Below are 21,339 nucleotides of genomic sequence, written 5' to 3'. Positions count from 1 at the left end.
ATATATATATATATATATATATATATATATATATATATATATATATATATATATATATATATATATATATATATATATATAGTGTGTGTGTGTTTCAAATAGATCAGAGTTGTTGCCGTTGTTGCTTTTTCAGTATTTGGTTCACATTCGTACTACTGTGCGTCAGTAGTAAATATCTTCCAGCTGTGATTATTAGTATCTTACAGTGTGATGGCTGACCTTCATGTGGTGTTCTTTGTGTTTTTTTTGGCAGCCAGCGGTAGTGATATAGTAAAACTGTATGACCTCACTACTTTGTGTGAAGAAACTGAGGACAAATATCAGAACCCATTCACCATGCCAGTGGCTGTTCTCCTCTACAAGTAAGTGTTTTCTTACCAGTTGCATCTTTCCTGATGTCTTTTGCCTTATTTGTCTGCTCATGCTGTCCTTTTATCACTAACCTTTTATGTGAGATTAAAGCTGAACTCCATGTTCCGGCCAACTTTAGCTCCATGTTCTCATTCACATCAAACATGAAACCAAAATACACTAAAACGTTCATCTTTGAAAGAACATAACACAGATACTACCTCTGCCAACCTCTACTTTCCTACCATTACATCTATGGAATACAATACAAGTTCTTCTCAAACTTGTATTGGATTACATCTCTTTTCGATGCATCTTCACAATACATCACAGCCCCATTAAGAATTGTTACACTTTTGTGGTACGCCATACCCTTGATGCCGCTAAATCGTGTATTCCCCTTACTTGGAAAGGTCCACAGCCACCAACCATTAAGCTCAGGCTCCACAAAGTGGGGGAAATAAAATAGAGGACCTGATCTTTACTGCACGGCATCCACAAAAACGGTGTTCCAAGACCTAGATGCTCTGGAACATGTTTGTCTACTCCGAGGAGGGGAGAGCTCTTTTTGAGGGATGAGCTTCTGGTTGAGGGCCACTCTTCAAAATCTTCAGATGCACTGAAAACCTATGCCCGTTATAATCCCCCCCCCCCTCCCTTCTTCAGAGCCAGTTAGAGCTGTGTTACGAATGCTCTGATATATCTGTTACTAGGGTCTGAGAAACACAGCAATCCTAATACAAAGTCCTGGAGCAAAAATATCAATGTTAAAATAAAAGGCGGTTATTTAAAGCACTTTACAATAGCAATGTAGAATAGTGTGTGTGTGTGCGCGCACATACATTATATATTATAGAGAGTACATAAATGGGAGTAAAAAAAAATGTGTGATAATTATTCCACACAAAACGCAGCAACAGGTATTCTAGGCAGTTAAAGGGCTTCCACAGGTGAGAAGAAGGGCGATTGCACACCTTTTATGAAGACAGGCTGTGATTTACAGAAATGATGTAATAAAGCTATTCCATTGTCCTTGTTCACCTGTGGGAGCCCTTTGAGTATAGATAGAACTTTTTTTAACTAGTAAAGACCTCTCATAATGTCTCCTTTCTACAGTATTTGCTTTCAGTGTGATCTGTCACTAAAATAAAAGAAGCATTTTAACCACAAAATAAGACGTTTGCTTCTGTTGTATTTATTTACTTCTCTACTGTATACAGCTCAAGTTCTAATAGCTCTGAGTCAGCTTTTGTAAAGTAAAAAAAAAAAAAATTGTAATAGGGCATTTAAAAAAGAATGATGGCTGCCCCATAAACATATGTAAAAATAAAGGTTTTTACATTAGTTTTTTGCTTTGTAGATGCAGTTTATGCCCAGGAGCGTATAGTAAGGTGGGAAAGGAATTCCACAGGCAGCACTGTATAACCCAGTCCCTTGGCCTTTAGCCCTACCAGTGCATAGCGGCATAGTATGATTCTTATGGCCAAATGTGGATTTGAGTTGTTGGTCCTCATTTATAGTGTTTTTTTTTTTTTTTTGTTGTTTTTTTTTGTTATGTGCTCTATGTAGCTAGCCCTCTGTGCTGGAATGGGTTATAATATTTATATCTGTGCAGATCTGGGAAATTGACAAGTGGTATGGAGCATTATGTCTCAGCGGGATATTAAGAGTCGCTGAAGTATAATTAACTGCTGATGAGTTGGGTAATTAAAACCCATCCCTCAATCCTATTCCACTAATAATATCAATGAAAGCCTTTATGACTTTGAACACTTTATCTATTTGCAATCGGTGTTAGCTGTGATATTTCCCTAGAGTACATTTGGAAATAAAACTGTAACTTCTCTGGGATTCTGCTCTGTAAAATATTCATCATGATGAGGAGCGATGTGAAACCCGCTACAGCCACTGCAGGGCAGCTTCACATGCTGTGTGTTTATGCCTGCTGTGCAGAAGTGTACTCTCATGCCATCTACTGGCAGCTATGTCCATTGCAGTGATCTTTTTTTGGTCTTTCCTTAGGGTGGCTTGTAATATGATGATGAAGAAAGTGCAAAATAGGAAACATTATGGAACTATTCGTACACTATTATTAAACTGCCTGAAGTTAGTGGATAAAGGAAGACATCCTCAGGTATGTATATGGTGCTTCTTCAAATTTAAACAAGTTTGCTAAACACCGTTCATGGAGTTGTAGCTTTCACCATGGCCCAAGAGGCTTTCTGCAGCCGAAAACAAGGATGGTGACCATACCATCACTCAAACAAGTGAAATTAATTTTTGTGAGATAATTGGTTACAATGAGTTACGAATCTTTTCTTTCTGTACTCAGTGAACCAGGTTCACCATGTGGGGTGGTTGAGGCTCGGTTTCAGGATATGGGGTCTGGGATTATGTTAAAATATTTCTTTACACGTACCCCCCACCCCCGACTACAGATTGCTGGAGTAAAGCAGTAAAAAAAAAAACATACAAATGACTTGCCTTACTCCTGAAATCCAGATGCCTCCTGTTGTTTTTATGCTGATGTTACATAGTAGATGAGGTCGAAAAATAGACAAAAGTCCATCAAGTTTAACCTATGTGTGTGCTTTTATGTCCGTATTACATTGCATATCCCTGTATGTTGTGGTCGTTCAGGTGCTTATCTAATAGTTTCTTGAAACTATCGATGCCCCCCCGCTGAGACCACCACCTGTGGAAGGGAATTCCACATCCTTGCCGCTCTTACAGTAAAGAACCCTCTAAGTAGTTTAAAGTTAAACCTCTTTTCTTCTAATTTTAATGAGTGGCCACGAGTCTTGTTAAACTCCCTTCCGCGAAAATTTTTTATCCCTATTGTGGGGTCACCAGTACGGTATTTGTAAATTGAAATCATATCCCCTCTCAAGCGTCTCTTCTCCAGAGAGAATAAGTTTAGTGCTTGCAATCTTTCCTTATAACTAATATCCTCCAGACCCTTTATTAGCTTTGTTGCCTTTCTTTGTACGCACTCCATTTCCAGTTCCTTCCTGAGGACTAGTGCCCAGAACTGGACAGCATATTCTAGTTGCGGGCGGGCCTGAGTCTTGAGCGAGATAATTATTGTTTTATCTCTGGAATCCCCTTTTTAATGCCAATATTCTGTTTGCTTTGTTAGCAGCAGCTTGGCATTGCATGCCATTGCTGAACCTATCATCTACTAGGACCCCCAGGTCCTTTTCCATACTAGATTCCCCCAGAGGTCCCCCCCCCCCCCAGTGTATAGATTGCATTCATATTTTTACCACCCAAATGCATTATTTTACATTTTCTACATTGAACCTCATTTGCCATGTAGTCGCCCACCCCATTAATTTGTTCAGATCTTTTTGCAAGGTTTCCACATCCTGCGGAGAAGTTATTGCCCTGCTTAGCTTAGTATCATCCGCAAATACAGAGATTGAACTGTTTACCGCAGGGCTTGACAAATTTGCTTGGAATCTAGGAGCCAGCTAAAAAAGTTAGGAGCCAGGTTTTTGTTTGTTTTTTTTTTTTTAAACGACCGACAAAGCTTTATTTTCAATATAAAAATTAACCAATCCTAAATTTACACAGAGACGACTAGAACGAATGTGACTGCTTTTATTTCCTGCCATGCAGGGACACAAGACCGCCATATCCCCGCTAAGGGTCCAATCAGGTCCGCCTGAAAAACTGACAGGCGAACCTGATCAGACAGCCCATGTGAAAGGGGGCAAGCAGGGAGATGACAAATAATAAATTCATTTTAATTAACCACTTCCTTCCCGCAGGACGAATATATACGCCCTGTCTTTGAAGAGAAATACCGTTGTTATGGTAGCAGCTAGCTACCATAACCCCGGTATCTTCTTCAAGAGCCGGCAGTTCTCTTTCAGATAAAAGTGGTCTCTGCAGCAGATTCGCAGCGAGATCACTTTCATCGGCGGAAGGCATTTTTTTTTTCTTTTTTTAATGCATTTTAGTGTAAATATGAGATCTGAGGTCTTTTTGACCCCAGATCTCATACTTAAGAGGTCCTGTCATGCTTTTTTTCTATTACAAGGGATTTTTACATTCCTTGTAATAGGAATAAAAGTGACTTTTTTTTTTTTCTTTTAGTGAAAAAATAAACGTTAAAATGAATAAGAAAAAAAAAAAAAATTTTAAATGTGCCCCATCCCTTGTAATAGAAATAAAAGTGACACTTTTTTTTTTTTTTTAAACAAACAGTGTAAAAATAAAAAGTAAAATATATAAGAGAAAAAATAATTTTTTTAAACGCGCCCCGTCCCGCCGAGCTCGCTTGCAGAAGCGAACGCATATGCGAGTAGCGCCCGCATATGAAAGCGGTGTTCAAACCACACACATGAGGTATTGCCACGATCGTTAGAGCGGGAGCAATAATTCTAGCCCTAGACCTCCTCTGTAACTCAAAACATGCAACCTGTAGAATTTTTTAAACCTCGCCTATGGAGATTTTAAAGGGTAAAAGTTTGTCGCCATTCCACGAGCGGATGAAGTTTTGAAGCGTGACATGTTGGGAATCAATTTACTCGGTGTAACATTATCTTTCACAATATAAAAAAAATTGGGCTAACTTTACTGTTTTCTTATTTTTTAATTAAAAAAAGTGTTTTTTCCCAAAAAAGTGCGCTTGTAAGTCCGCTGCGCAAATACGGTGTGACAGAAAGTATTGCAATGACCGCCATTTTATTCTCTAGGGTGTTAGAATAAAATATATATATAATGTTTGGGGGTTCTAAGTAAAGGGAAGGAGATGAGCAGGCAGTGAAAACAGGTAGGGAAAGCTCCATTAGCATTGGTGGATGTCTTGTCATACCAACGGCCACCACCAGAGGGCGCCCGATTGCAGAAGGAACCATAGGACTGCAGTAGGCCGCAAAGCCGGGGCCTCAATTACCGGCGCGGCCCAACGCGATCGCGCCCCAGGAGGGGTGGGTGTCGAACGGACACAGGATACCCCAGCTGTGCCGCCCCAGGCGCCAGGGCGCTAATTCTAGTCGCAAATGCGACCTGGCGCCCCGGGTTTGTCGAGCCCTGGTTTACCGCATCCTCCAGGTCCTTAATGAACAAATTAAACCGGATTGGTCCCAGCACAGAACCCATGGGGGACCCCACTACCCACCCCTGACCATTCCAAGTACTCTCCATTTATCACCACTCTCTGAACTCGCCCTTTTGGCCAGTTTTCAATCCATATACTCACCCTATGGTCTATGCCAACGGACCTTATTTTGTACAGTAAACATTTATGGGGAACTGTGTCAAATGCTTTTGCAAAATTCAGATACACCACGTCTACGGGCCTTCCTTTATCTAGATGGCAACTCTCCTCCTCATAGAGGGTTAATAGATTGGTTTGGCAAGAACGATTCTTCATGAATCCATGCTGATTTACTGATAATGATACCGTTATCATTACTAAAATCTTGTATATAGTCCCTTATCATCCCCTCCAAGAGTTTACTTACTATTGATGTTAGGCTAACTGGTTTGTAATTCCCAGGGATGTATTTTGGGACCTTTTTAAATATTGGTGCTACATTGGCTTTTCTACAATCAGCTGGTACCATTCCAGTCAGTAGACGGTCAGTAAAAATTAGGAACAATGGTCTGGCAATTACTTGACTGAGGTTCCCTAAGTACTCTCGGGTGCAAGCCATCTGGTCCCGGTGATTTATTAATGTTAAGTTTCCCGAGTCTAATTTTAATTCTGTCCTCTGTTAACCATGGAGGTGCTTCCTGTGATGTGTCATGAGGATAAATACTGCAGTTTTGGTTACTGAAGTCCCCCGATTCCCTTGGGAAGACTGAGGAGAAGAATAAATTCAATACCTTCGCCATCTCCCCATCCTTTGTAACCAGATGTCCTTCCTCATGCTTTATGGGGCCAATATGGTCTGTCCTCCCTTTTTTACTGTTTACATACTTAAGGAATTTCTTGGAATTTTTTTTTTGCTGTCCTTCGCTATGTGTCTTTCATATTCTATCTTAGCCGTCCTTATTGCACCCTTAGATTTCTTGTTGCATTCTTTATAAAGTCTGATGATGATCCCTCACCCTGGTATCTTTTGAAGGCCTTCTCCTTTGCTTTTATATGCATTTTTATATTGGAGTTAGGCCATCCAGGACTTTTGTTCGCTCTTTTAAATTTTTTACCCAGTGGGATGCATTGGCTAATGCCCTTATTTAATATGCTCTTAAAGCAAATCCATCTCTCCTCCGTATTCTTTGTTCTTAAGATTTTATCCCAATTTATGCCTTCTAGCAAGGTTTGTAGTTTAGGGAAGTTGGCTCTTTTGAAATTCGGTGTCTTTGTATTCCCCTTATGTTTCCTATTTGTGTTATTTATACTGAAGGCAATTGACCTGTGATTGCTGTAACATAAATTGCCCTGTATTTCCACATCTGTAATCAGTAGATCTACTATTATTATTATTATTATACAGTATTTATATAGCGCCAACAGTTTACGTAGCGCTTTACAACTTGAGGGTAGACAGTACAAATAGAATACAATTTGATACAGTAGGAATCAGAGGGCCCTGCTCCTTAGAGCTTACAATCTAAGAGGGAAGGTCAAGAGATACAAGAGGTAATAACTGTGGGTGATGTGCTGATTGAGAAGATAAATGTACAGTTGTTAGGTGGGGGCCAGATAGGCTTCTCTGAAGAGATGAGTTTTCAGGGATCGTCTGAAAGTGGATAAAGTAGGAGAAAATCGGACGGATTGGGGTAGAGCATTCCAGAGGATGGGGGAGGCTCTGGAGAAGTCCTGGAGGCGAGCATGGGATGAGGTGACAAGGGAGTTTGAGAGCAGGAGGTCTTGGGAGGAGCGAAGAGAACGATTAGGTTGGTATTTTGTGACTAGGTTAGAGATGTAGCTAGGGGCCAGGTTGTGGATGGCTTTGTAAGTTATAGTTAGTATCTTGAATTTAATTCGGTGACTGAGTGGCAGCCAATGGAGGGATTGGCAGAGGGGTGTAGCAGACGCTGAGCGGTTTGTGTGGTGGATGAGCCTGGCCGCAGCGTTCATGATGGACTGAAGTGGGGATAGCCTATTTAGAGGTAAACCAATGAGGAGGGAGTTGCAGTAGTCAAGGCGGGAGATGACCAGGGAGTGGATTAGAAGCTTTGTGGTGTCATTGGTTAGGAAGGGGCGTATCTTGGAGATGTTGCGAAGACAGAGGCGGCAAGCTTTGGATAGTGATAGAATGTGGGGTCGAAAGGTTAGTTCAGAGTCCAGGATTACACCTAGGACCTTGGCGTGGGGAGATGGGTTGATAGTTGAGCCGTTGATCTTGACAGGGAGATCAGGGGAAGTGGCACCTAAGGGAGGAAATATCATGAGCTCGGTTTTGGATAGGTTGAGTTTGAGAAAGTGATGTGACATCCAGGCTGATATGTCTGCTAGTAAGTTGGTAATGCGTGAGGAGACAGATGGAGAGAGCTGGGGGGTGGAGAGATAGATTTGGGTGTCATCAGCGTAGAGATGATATTTAAAGCCGTGGGAGGCAATCAACTGACCCAAGGAGGTGGTGTAGATTGAGAAAAGGAGAGGTCCGAGAACAGAACCTTGGGGGACCCCAACGGAAAAAGGAAGAGGAGAGGAGGAAGTAGAGTTGTAAGTGACACTGAAGGAGCGGTGGGATAGGTAGGATGAGAACCAGCGAAGAGTACAGTCACGGAGACCAAAGGAGTGGAGTTTTTTGAGGAGGAGGGGGTGGTCCACTGTGTCAAAGGCAGCAGAGAGATCCAGGAGAAGTAGTACAGAATAGTGTCCATTGGCTTTAGCCATTAGTAGGTCATTTGAGAGTTTAAGGAGAGCAGTTTCCGTGGAGTGTTGAGGGCGAAAACCGGACTGAAGGGGATCAAGAAGTTTATTCATGGTCAGATGGTCGCTTAGTCGGTTGTAGACCAGTCTTTCAAGAAGTTTGGAGGAGAAGGAGAGTAAGGAGATGGGACGTAAGTTGTTGAGACTGGTGGGATCCAGTGAGGGCTTTTTTAGTATGGGGGTGACTAGCGCATGTTTTAGAGAGTTTGGGAAGATGCCACAAGAGAGGGAGAGGTTGAAAATGTGAGTTAGAGAGCGTAGAATCGAGTCAGCGGGTGAGCGTAGCATTTACGAGGGAACAGGATCCAGGGGGCAAGTGGTTAGATGAGTGCTAGATAAAAGTTTAGCAACCTCAGTAGTAGTAGCAGGGTTGAATGAGGGAAGTAATGATTGTATCTGTGGACATGGGGTGTTGCATGGGGGAGGTTTTTGCGCATTGGCGATCTCCTCGTGAATTGTATTAATCTTAGTTTTGAAGTGATTGGCAATCTCCTGGGCAGTGAGTGAGTTGGTGGGTGGAGGCAGTGGAGGACAGAGTAGAGTGTTGAAGGTAGAGAAGAGTTGACGTGGACTGGATGAGAAGGTGTTGATGAGTGTGATAAAGTAGGTCTGTTTGGCAGTGTGAAGGCAGGAGTAGTATTTTAGGAGGGCAGATTTATATTGTGTGAAGTCTTCCTGGCTCTTAGTCTTATGCCACAGGCGCTCAAGAGCGCGGCTACGTTTTCTGAGACTTCTGGTGTCATCTGTTTGCCAGGGTTGTAGAAGTCGGGGCCTAATTCTGCGTGTAGTGAGGGGGGCCAGCTTGTCTAGGGAGGAAGACAGTGAGCTGTTGTAGATGAAAGTAGCTAGGTTGGGGCAGGACAGGGGGGAGATTTTGTCATAGAGGTGATCAGTAGCAGAGTAGAGAAGAGAAGGGTTGAGGTGGCGAAGGTTTCTGCGTGTAACTGTTAGGCGGTTGGAGGGAGAAGAGGTGGAAGACAAGGAGAGAGCAAAAGTAATAAGGTGGTGATCAGAGAGTGGGAGTGGATTGTTGGAAAGGTTGCACGGAGTGCACAGATAGGAGAAGGCAAGGTCAAGGGTGTTGCCATTGGAGTGGGTAGGAGCCTGTATCCATTGCTTCAGGTCAAGCGATGAGGTTAGACTGAGAAGTTTAGAAGTAATAGTAGTGTTAGTGTTGACAGGGATGTTGAAGTCCCCAAGAATAATTGTGGGGATTTCAGAAGAGAGAAAGTAGGGTAGCCAGGCAGAGAAGTCATCAAGAAAGGCTGATACCGGCCCAGGGGGCCGGTAGATGACAGCAATTCTTAGAGAAATGGGAGAGAAAAGACGAATGCAGTGTGCCTCAAAAGAGGAGAGTGTCAGAGAGGGCGGTGGGTGAAGAACCTGATAGGTGCTGCATGGGGCTAGAAGGATTCCCACTCCACCTCCCTTCCGTCCACTTGGTCTGGGGGAGTGAGTCCAGAGAAGGCCCCCATGGGAGAGGGAAGCAGGAGAAATAGTATCCGATTCATGAAGCCAGGTTTCAGTAATGGCAAGTAGGTTAAAGGAATTTGTGATGAAGAGGTCGTGGAGGGCGGTGAGTTTGTTGCAGACAGAACGTGCATTCCACAGGGCACAGGAAAAGGGGGGGCTGGTTTTGGAAAGAGGAATAGAGACCAAGTTCTGTGGGTTGCGGCTCCTGCCAGAGGGTGTAGGGGGATGGGAGCGTTGGGCAAAGACAGATGATGGTGGCCCAGGGTTTGGGTATATGTCACCAGAGATTAGGAGAAGCAGGAGGGTGAGGGAGGTAATGTGGGACTGTGATTTATGTGAAGGGGCATGTCTCAGAGTACTGGAGGTTTTATCAGTGTATGGATGTAGAATGAGCGAGAGTTGGTAGGAGCAGTAGTAGGGGGAAGACAGAAGGCAGGGTGATATGTATAAGCAGGCGGGTGGAGAGGGGGGGTGAAGGTAAGAGAGTTTGAGGAGAGAGGAGAGGAGTGTCAGAAGCAGTGGTAGAGAGTGCATGTTACAGAGTGGAAGGAGAGCTTAATAGAGACAGGGTCACCTGCAGTCTGTTAGCTGCTTTCCAGTGCAGATTGCTGTATTTATTTGCTTCGTGCAATCGCTGAAGTGCAGAGATTGAAGTGCATATCACTTGTAGAAAGAATCACTTAGAGATAGAAGCCACTGCAATGTGCTCCCCCAGCAATGTGCTGACCCCTTAAGGATGCTCAAATTTATACTGTTATAAGGGTGGGGTTGAAGTTCGTTAATTAATCATGAGTGAATATAAGAATGCCTAGCAATCAAAGTGAACTTTTTGCTTCAAAAGTCAGAATAGCAAGAGGCCAAGACAAGATCAACTCATAAAACTTAGGTAAGACAGACCAGAAAAACAAATAATGTCATGGTTGCTCGCACAGGGCAACAGATAGAGAAGGACACATACCAGAGACACACACACACACAGACAGCAGGCAGATCCCAGTTTCAGTTAACGGTGGAAGATGTGGATGAGCTGACACATACCAGAGACACACACACAGAGACAGCAGGCAGATCCCAGTTTCAGTTAACGGTGGAAGATGTGGATGAGCTGACACATACCTGTAAAGAGACAGAAGGAATGATCAGGTGAGGCAGAACTTAGTGCAGAGATTGAAGTGCATATCACTTGTAGAAAGAATCACTTAGAGATAGAAGCCACTGCAATGTGCTCCCCCAGCAATGTGCTGACCCCTTAAGGATGCTCAAATTTATACTGTTATAAGGGTGGGGTTGAAGTTCGTTAATTAATCATGAGTGAATATAAGAATGCCTAGCAATCAAAGTGAACTTTTTGCTTCAAAAGTCAGAATAGCAAGAGGCCAAGACAAGATCAACTGATAAAACTTAGGTAAGACAGACCAGAAAAACAAATAATGTCATGGTTGCTCGCACAGGGCAACAGATAGAGAAGGACACATACCAGAGACACACACACACACACAGACAGCAGGCAGATCCCAGTTTCAGTTAACGGTGGAAGATGTGGATGAGCTGACACATACCAGAGACACACACACAGAGACAGCAGGCAGATCCCAGTTTCAGTTAACGGTGGAAGATGTGGATGAGCTGACACATACCTGTAAAGAGACAGAAGGAATGATCAGGTGAGGCAGAACTTAGTGCAGAGATTGAAGTGCATATCACTTGTAGAAAGAATCACTTAGAGATAGAAGCCACTGCAATGTGCTCCCCCAGCAATGTGCTGACCCCTTAAGGATGCTCAAATTTATACTGTTATAAGGGTGGGGTTGAAGTTCGTTAATTAATCATGAGTGAATATAAGAATGCCTAGCAATCAAAGTGAACTTTTTGCTTCAAAAGTCAGAATAGCAAGAGGCCAAGACAAGATCAACTCATAAAACTTAGGTAAGACAGACCAGAAAAACAAATAATGTCATGGTTGCTCGCACAGGGCAACAGATAGAGAAGGACACATACCAGAGACACACACACACACAGACAGCAGGCAGATCCCAGTTTCAGTTAACGGTGGAAGATGTGGATGAGCTGACACATACCAGAGACACACACACAGAGACAGCAGGCAGATCCCAGTTTCAGTTAACGGTGGAAGATGTGGATGAGCTGACACATACCTGTAAAGAGACAGAAGGAATGATCAGGTGAGGCAGAACTTAGTGCAGAGATTGAAGTGCATATCACTTGTAGAAAGAATCACTTAGAGATAGAAGCCACTGCAATGTGCTCCCCCAGCAATGTGCTGACCCCTTAAGGATGCTCAAATTTATACTGTTATAAGGGTGGGGTTGAAGTTCGTTAATTAATCATGAGTGAATATAAGAATGCCTAGCAATCAAAGTGAACTTTTTGCTTCAAAAGTCAGAATAGCAAGAGGCCAAGACAAGATCAACTCATAAAACTTAGGTAAGACAGACCAGAAAAACAAATAATGTCATGGTTGCTCGCACAGGGCAACAGATAGAGAAGGACACATACCAGAGACACACACACAGACAGCAGGCAGATCCCAGTTTCAGTTAACGGTGGAAGATGTGGATGAGCTGACACATACCAGAGACACACACACAGAGACAGCAGGCAGATCCCAGTTTCAGTTAACGGTGGAAGATGTGGATGAGCTGACACATACCTGTAAAGAGACAGAAGGAATGATCAGGTGAGGCAGAACTTAGTGCAGAGATTGAAGTGCATATCACTTGTAGAAAGAATCACTTAGAGATAGAAGCCACTGCAATGTGCTCCCCCAGCAATGTGCTGACCCCTTAAGGATGCTCAAATTTATACTGTTATAAGGGTGGGGTTGAAGTTCGTTAATTAATCATGAGTGAATATAAGAATGCCTAGCAATCAAAGTGAACTTTTTGCTTCAAAAGTCAGAATAGCAAGAGGCCAAGACAAGATCAACTCATAAAACTTAGGTAAGACAGACCAGAAAAACAAATAATGTCATGGTTGCTCGCACAGGGCAACAGATAGAGAAGGACACATACCAGAGACACACACACACACAGACAGCAGGCAGATCCCAGTTTCAGTTAACGGTGGAAGATGTGGATGAGCTGACACATACCAGAGACACACACACAGAGACAGCAGGCAGATCCCAGTTTCAGTTAACGGTGGAAGATGTGGATGAGCTGACACATACCTGTAAAGAGACAGAAGGAATGATCAGGTGAGGCAGAACTTAGTGCAGAGATTGAAGTGCATATCACTTGTAGAAAGAATCACTTAGAGATAGAAGCCACTGCAATGTGCTCCCCCAGCAATGTGCTGACCCCTTAAGGATGCTCAAATTTATACTGTTATAAGGGTGGGGTTGAAGTTCGTTAATTAATCATGAGTGAATATAAGAATGCCTAGCAATCAAAGTGAACTTTTTGCTTCAAAAGTCAGAATAGCAAGAGGCCAAGACAAGATCAACTCATAAAACTTAGGTAAGACAGACCAGAAAAACAAATAATGTCATGGTTGCTCGCACAGGGCAACAGATAGAGAAGGACACATACCAGAGACACACACACACACAGACAGCAGGCAGATCCCAGTTTCAGTTAACGGTGGAAGATGTGGATGAGCTGACACATACCAGAGACACACACACAGAGACAGCAGGCAGATCCCAGTTTCAGTTAACGGTGGAAGATGTGGATGAGCTGACACATACCTGTAAAGAGACAGAAGGAATGATCAGGTGAGGCAGAACTTAGTGCAGAGATTGAAGTGCATATCACTTGTAGAAAGAATCACTTAGAGATAGAAGCCACTGCAATGTGCTCCCCCAGCAATGTGCTGACCCCTTAAGGATGCTCAAATTTATACTGTTATAAGGGTGGGGTTGAAGTTCGTTAATTAATCATGAGTGAATATAAGAATGCCTAGCAATCAAAGTGAACTTTTTGCTTCAAAAGTCAGAATAGCAAGAGGCCAAGACAAGATCAACTGATAAAACTTAGGTAAGACAGACCAGAAAAACAAATAATGTCATGGTTGCTCGCACAGGGCAACAGATAGAGAAGGACACATACCAGAGACACACACACACACAGACAGCAGGCAGATCCCAGTTTCAGTTAACGGTGGAAGATGTGGATGAGCTGACACATACCAGAGACACACACACAGAGACAGCAGGCAGATCCCAGTTTCAGTTAACGGTGGAAGATGTGGATGAGCTGACACATACCTGTAAAGAGACAGAAGGAATGATCAGGTGAGGCAGAACTTAGTGCAGAGATTGAAGTGCATATCACTTGTAGAAAGAATCACTTAGAGATAGAAGCCACTGCAATGTGCTCCCCCAGCAATGTGCTGACCCCTTAAGGATGCTCAAATTTATACTGTTATAAGGGTGGGGTTGAAGTTCGTTAATTAATCATGAGTGAATATAAGAATGCCTAGCAATCAAAGTGAACTTTTTGCTTCAAAAGTCAGAATAGCAAGAGGCCAAGACAAGATCAACTGATAAAACTTAGGTAAGACAGACCAGAAAAACAAATAATGTCATGGTTGCTCGCACAGGGCAACAGATAGAGAAGGACACATACCAGAGACACACACACACACAGACAGCAGGCAGATCCCAGTTTCAGTTAACGGTGGAAGATGTGGATGAGCTGACACATACCAGAGACACACACACAGAGACAGCAGGCAGATCCCAGTTTCAGTTAACGGTGGAAGATGTGGATGAGCTGACACATACCAGAGACACACACACACACAGAGACAGCAGGCAGATCCCAGTTTCAGTTAACGGTGGAAGATGTGGATGAGCTGACACATACCAGAGACACACACACACACAGAGACAGCAGGCAGATCCCAGTTTCAGTTAACGGTGGAAGATGTGGATGAGCTGACACATACCAGAGACACACACACACACAGAGACAGCAGGCAGATCCCAGTTTCAGTTAACGGTGGAAGATGTGGATGAGCTGACACATACCTGTAAAGAGACAGAAGGAATGATCAGGTGAGGCAGAACTTAGTGCAGAGATTGAAGTGCATATCACTTGTAGAAAGAATCACTTAGAGATAGAAGCCTTAATGATAGAAGCCACTGCAATGTGCTCCCCCAGCAATAGATCTAGTAACGCTTTATTTCTAGTTGGTGTGTGTACCATCTGAACCATTAAATTGTCCTGCAAGACTTTTAGGAACTGGCGAGCCTTAGATGAATGCGCGGTTCCCTCCATCAAGTCTATGTCTGGATAGTTAAAATCCCCCATTATGATAACACTTCCCATCCTTGCTGCTAATCCAAATTGTGATAGGAGTTCCGTCTCCCCCTCCTCCCTCAGGTTAGGGGGCCTATAGCATACTCCCAGTATTTTCTCCTTAGCGTCATCCCTTTGGAGCTCTATCCATAAGCTCACCCCCTCCCTAGCTCCCTTAGTGATGTCATCTCTCACATTCACTTGTACATTATTCTTGATCTATAGGCATACCCCTCCCCCTTTTTTCCCCTCTCTATCCTTGCGATAAAGGGTATACCCTTGAATGGTTGCCAGCCAATCATGAGAGCTGTTGAACCAGGTCTCTGAAATTCCCACAAAATCCAAATCCTCCTCGTACAACAGTATCTCTAGTTCACCCATATTCTCTGCCATGCTCCTGGCATTGGAGAACATGCCACGTAGTTTAGAACGGTCACATATTATCCTCTTATTGGGTGTTCCGAGATTGCAACTAGGACGTTTTACTATACTTACCTTGTGTTTATGTGCTTTGGTCAACCTACCACTAATGCCCCCCCCCCCCCCGGCCTAGTTTAAAAACCCCTCTAACTTTTTGGCCATCTTCATTCCCAGCTAATCTGCACCCTCCTCATTTATGTGCAGTCCATCCCTTCTATAGTACTGGTTGTCAACTGAGAAGTCGGCCCAGTCCTCCAGGAACCCAAACCCCTCCTTACTACACCAGCTCCTCAGCCACTTGTTTACTTCCCTAATCTCCCTCTGCCTTTCTGGTGTGGCTCGATGTACCGGTAGTATTCCTGAGAATGTTGCTGGTCCCACAGTGGGATCTCGGTAAAGTTCAGGATTTCAGTTCCTCATCTTTCCCAGTATCCCCCAAGAAGACCCTGTGACAACACTCTTGTGTACCCAAACCCACCTGAAGCCATGATGTAAATATTACTACCAGTGTTTATTTTTTAAAGGTAATTGGGGGGGCTGACCCTTTTTTCCTTAGTGCAAAGTCTGGTTTAAGAAATGTGTAATCTGGGAGTGACCTCTTATTCTAGATATAGATCTATTTAACCCACCTCAAATACTTTTGCAGAATGGTGATGATTTTTTTGACAAAATAATACAGCCCTATCTTTTTTTTTTTTTTTTTTATTATTAATTTTTCAGATAATTGCTTCAGCCAACTACATGCTGTCAGAGCTTTTCCAGCTTGAGCCAAAGAAGGAGGAAGGTGTGGATGCTGCTTCCAATGGGAACTCTGATGAGAGCTACAGTGAGGAGGAAGAAGAGGAAGAGTTGGGGGACAGTGATGAGAATGGAGCATACAGCTCCGCTTCCAACCCCCCTGAAGACAGCAAGGCTGTGGCTGTCATTAAGTCTGTCGGTGAGCTCTCTGTTCCAGAAAAGTATAAGTCCACCCATCAAATCAGGGTAAGGAGAGATGTCCAAAGGCAGTAATTGTTCCACTGTGAGCTGCAGATTTAGTTTTTTTTTGTTTTTTTTTTGTTTTTTTACTCCTAGCTTTTGCATATTTGCGTAAACGTTTTCCACACATTTTTTTCACATTACTCAGTTTGTGGTTTTGTTTTGTATTTTCCCAATGTTTACAGAAATTGTCAAAAATGAATATCTTTTCAGCATAAGGTACATTTCACACGGGGTGTACTCCGGCGATGTGGATCTGCCTGGTCAGTGGGGAATCTGTCCGCTAATCCTCCACTGAGCAGGAGGATGCCAGGTCCGTGTCCGCTCCTCTGATGCAGAAGGACACACCCCACTGTTCTTGATGGGGCGATCGGATGGATACAGACAGTTTGTCCATTTCCATCCAACTATCATTCGTTCTGATCCACCAGACAGATGAGAAACGGATCTCCATCCATCTGTTTTTAGCGGACAGGATCGGGTGTCAGCGGACACATGTCCATTGACATCTGCTGCTCCATAGAGCGCAATAGATGATCCGATTGGGTCTGCCAGAAAAACTGCCCGGCGGACCTGATTGGTCCGTCAGTGTGAAAGGGAGCTAAAAGTATTTCACAAGTGCAAAACGAGTGAACAAAAACTTCAGTCTGTTCAACAATTGCTTCTTCATCAGCATTCAGCTGTGCCTCCATGTATACTTTTTTTTTTTGCACTTGGGGAGAAACGTAAGCACAAGCATGGATAAATGCTGATGCAGAAACAGCTGTCATCAACCTAAGCGCGGCAGTGTACAGCCATTCATTTGTACTAGTGGATGTAGGGCGTTGGGGATTTTACACCTCTGTACATCGGAGCTGCAGAACATCAGTGTAGAAATCCATAAAGTGAGAGCAACACCACCACTTGGCCTTGTAACAACTGCAACAGTTGGATGAAAAAGGGAATTTTAGGGGACATCTTGTCAGAAGAACCAGTGTGAAAAATTGCATGTAATTCCACATACCTTGAACTGAAAAATGAGGGTATATACATTTTCTGTGGATCAGGGAATAACTTGTGGTTTCCCATTTTGTTTTGCTGTGTCGTCCAGCCAAGCTGTGCATTTCCAGTGTGCAGTGACACAGAGGAGCGCTGCAGATTGGTGCTTAGCTATGTCCTGGAGGTGAGTTTACGGTCAGTGATTTGCTATGTTTAGGTTGTCTTCTCGGAATGTTTTTTTTTCTCAAGAACTGTAACTGTCTGTCTGTGTTCCTCTAAGGGCTTGAAGTCTATTGACGGAAGTATTAAGAAAGAAGGGGAGCTGCCCGCAGCAGACCCCAACACTCCAATCCCACTGAAATATCAAGATGATTCTACTAATGTGGTCTCTGATTGCTTGGAGAAACAGATGCAATTATTCTTACACAAGGGTAAGTGAGGAGAGTGGCTTAGTTGTGTTTTATATAGTGATATTGGGGGGTGTTTAGCTTAAGTGAAGAGCCTTCCAGTGAGCTGAGACATGCCAGATATGCTGTTTAAGGGCTTTTCTTTGCTAACTTTTATTAAAGAAAGAAAATGTCCATTCAGAATTCCCACGCAGAGGTTTCAACTTCACAGCAATAATGTAACTACAAACAAAAAATACCACGCCACCTGGCTCTCTGGTCAGCAGTGCTGCTCAGGCTTTGGCCTCAGTCCTCTTGACCCTGTAACAGTGTCCCTGTTTGGTACACACTTTCTACCTCTGCTGACACTCTTTTACAGCTTCTTTGCTGCTACAGCCCACACTTTTGGGCCCTCTGTCTGCTCCTTCAGACTGTCCCGTGCGGACATGCATGCTTCTCCCTTGCATACCAGGACTCCTCGGGAGGGTGGAGCCCAGACCCTTGTTCCTGTCTCTACTAAAAGACCCTGACACACCTGCACAATCTGTGTCCTGGCTAATCCTAAATCATGGTCCCAGAATTGGAGATTTCATCCCACCCAGAGCGCTATGAAATATATACATATATATATTACTGCCAGGGCCGTCTTTAATATTGATTGGACCCAGGGCAAACATTTTCTTGGGGCCCCCCCAATGCAATTTCGCTCTCCACCTGCTCTGGTTGAGATATATATATATCTCTCTTCTCTCTCTCTCTCTCTATATCTATATCTATATCTATATCTATATCTATATCTATATCTATATCTATATCTATATAATAGCAGCTAGACTCAAAATCAGTTTACTGATACAGATCAGACAGGGACTGCGATTGGTTGCCAGAGGTTACAGCACACATTACGACTCTGACCACTAATGTAATATAAGCATTCACAGTAACCACCAATGTAAGGAGGGATTTACACTGACCACCAATGTGTAAGGAGGACATTCACACTGGCCACTAGTGTGAATGAAAGGATTCTGCACCAAGCCCCAATGTAATGAGAATATTTACACTGACCACCAATGTAACTGAGACATTTAGCCTGCGTTCACATTTGTGTGTCGGGAACGCATACAAAATCCCTTTCCTGACACCACAGAAATGTGCTGCCCTTTAGCAGATACACAGCAGTGCCATCAATTGTTAATGACACCTTCACGCATCTGCTGACATGTTCTATGGCACATGTGATTTTGAAAAAGCGTTAGGGACTTTCTTCTGCATTTCTAGCGCATAGAGCAGCCCATTGAAATGAGAGGGCTGCCCTACACATTACCTACATTTTTATCCACCCTGTCATAACACGTAAAACCCCTGCACCCTAAAACCTCTCCCATTCTCTCCACTCCAACCCTCCACCCCTTTAACTCTACCTGCCTCTATGTTTATCGTTGCACCCAGCTTCCTTACCTCTATACATCCCCTCCTTGCTCACCTGTGCACCCAAACTGTAATTCCTTCTCTGCACACCCCAAACTACCCTCCCCCCACCAATTTGCTTACCGTTGCAGAACAGGCTGATGTTAGGCTTAATAACCACAGTTGCAGGTAGGACTTTCAAGCATGCCCCTTTATCTCCCCAGTGGGCAGCATTCAGTATAGGTGATGGTGGATATGACCTCAGGGCGGTATGATATACATATGAATGCCGCCTTTATTTACATATCAATGCAGCCAGCTGCGGCTATTTACATATCAATGCCGGTTATTTACTGTATATATAAACACAGTGTCTGCAGCTGAGTCATCTGCACACAACAATAGGGCAGAGCTGGGCAGAATTAGTAGCAGCACTTCACACTGAGATATCGGGACACAGCGCAGGACTAAAACTTTAAGGGATGGGGGAATTTAAACCAGGATAGTTTGCCAGTATGAGCTAGCTGCTTTGGGCCCCACAACAATGACAGGGCCCAGGGCAGGTGCCCCTTTTGACCTGCCTTAAAGGTGGCCCTGATTACTGCAGCCAAAATATGTGGAAAAAGTAAGTGGTGAGCATGAATTGAGCTACACCTGTCCTGGGAATAAAATCTCTTTGCTGCTGATTAATCAGTTAGTTGACAATAGCGTTTCATTGATTCCGGCATGCTGTCGGTCAGGTGATGTTGCCAGTGTAAGTTAGACTTGGGACTCTTTTGGACTTAGATTTTTATTGCTGTTTGTGTTCCCTGTTGGGGAGATCTGAATTCATTGTTTGTCCTGAGTACCTATACCCCCAGTAAGTCAGGGCAATCAGGTTTTTGCTTGTTACAGTAAAAAGCGTACAGAAGAATCCTTTTAATTGTCATTTATTCTGGTGACAACCGTCAGAGCTAAGATTTCTTTTCCCTTTTGGGTAAATTACAACTAATTTCATTAGACAGGAAGTACAGGTAAATCTTTCCAATGAGGACAAAGACTGTAAAAATCTGACAGAGGTTCTAACTCTTTCTGCCATAACCAGAGTTGTACTTTATGGATTCATGCCAATCAAATATATAATGGTTTAAACAAAGTCTTGGATAAAATTTACCTGCAGAGTGGCTCTGAATTTCATCCGGTCATCTGCTTTACACAGTTGCCCCTTTTCTACTGTTGCAATAAAATACAGCCCAATGTGTTCCCTGGTACTTCCTTAGCACCAACAAAACCACTAGTCTGGCCACGCAAAGGGGAAAGTACACTGCGATTATACCGGACCATGTGACGGACACGCTGGTGGCAGTGTTTCTTGGACAGCATTAACAGTTTGCTCGGTCATTGTACCTCTTGCCTGAAATTGCTCGCTAAAGCTTTATACCTGAAAATAACAATACATCCTGCTTTTTCTTCTATCTATTCCAGTGGAATGTACAGATGAACAGTGTTCTAGTAGATCTGGCATCGTCCCTGGCTCCTGGCAGTTCAAAATGAAGCTGCAATTGATTATTAAGGCTTCCAAATCCTATTATGTACTGTCGGATGCTGCAATGAGCCTGCAGAAGTATGGGCGAGCGCTGAGATACATCAAGTTGGCTTTACAGTGTTACGGTAAGTTGCATAAGGAAATTACGGAATAATCTGAATTCTGAACAAGTTACTGGTTCCAGAAGATTTTTCATCATTTTTGGCAAATCTCAGATTCGAAAGCTTTGCATTATATGCTAAGCGGTCGTGTTTTATTTTTTTTTTTTACAACAAGTTTGGTCTTTATTTGAGAAAAGATGGTACACAATACAGAAAATGTTTCGAAAACAATAGAGTGGGCACATAGGCGATCCATAGTCTACATACATAGGAAACAGTACACACACCGAATTAGGACAACTGGTCCATTAAAGCAATGATGGGGGTCCACCAATACAGTAAATAATACATCTTTTAGACGAGAGACAGGATACAGGTTGCATTGAACAGGTATCTAAGTGGGATCAGTCCAAGGCTTCCACATTCTCGTGAACGTCTGTGGGCACCCTCTACATGTATAGGTCAGTTTGTACATGGGTAAAACAGCATTAACTGAGTTCTCCCATGCCCTTGCCATGGGGGGCACATGAGAATTCCATTTAAATAAGATCTATTTTTTTGCATAGAAGAGCAACAGCGATACAAGTAACTTAGTATATCTAGGCCTCTGGTCATC

General features: G+C 43.4%; 1 protein-coding gene across 1 annotated transcript in view; it reads left to right on the top strand.

Moving 5' to 3' along the window:
* Window positions 1–21,339, top strand: part of EDRF1 (erythroid differentiation regulatory factor 1) — a 159,890-nt gene that overhangs the window by 40,037 nt on the left and 98,514 nt on the right. Inside the window, exons 10-15 of the mRNA XM_073595756.1 lie at window positions 254–362; window positions 2,374–2,485; window positions 16,066–16,329; window positions 17,414–17,485; window positions 17,582–17,732; window positions 20,562–20,747. Coding sequence (XP_073451857.1) covers window positions 254–362; window positions 2,374–2,485; window positions 16,066–16,329; window positions 17,414–17,485; window positions 17,582–17,732; window positions 20,562–20,747 — 894 coding nt within the window. The remainder of the gene's footprint in view (window positions 1–253; window positions 363–2,373; window positions 2,486–16,065; window positions 16,330–17,413; window positions 17,486–17,581; window positions 17,733–20,561; window positions 20,748–21,339) is intronic.

The sequence above is a fragment of the Aquarana catesbeiana genome, linkage group LG08, assembly GCF_042186555.1.
Source record: "Aquarana catesbeiana isolate 2022-GZ linkage group LG08, ASM4218655v1, whole genome shotgun sequence".
NCBI lineage: Eukaryota > Metazoa > Chordata > Amphibia > Anura > Ranidae > Aquarana > Aquarana catesbeiana.
Note: the sequence above shows the minus strand (reverse complement) of the source record. Positions and strands in the feature narration are given on the sequence as shown.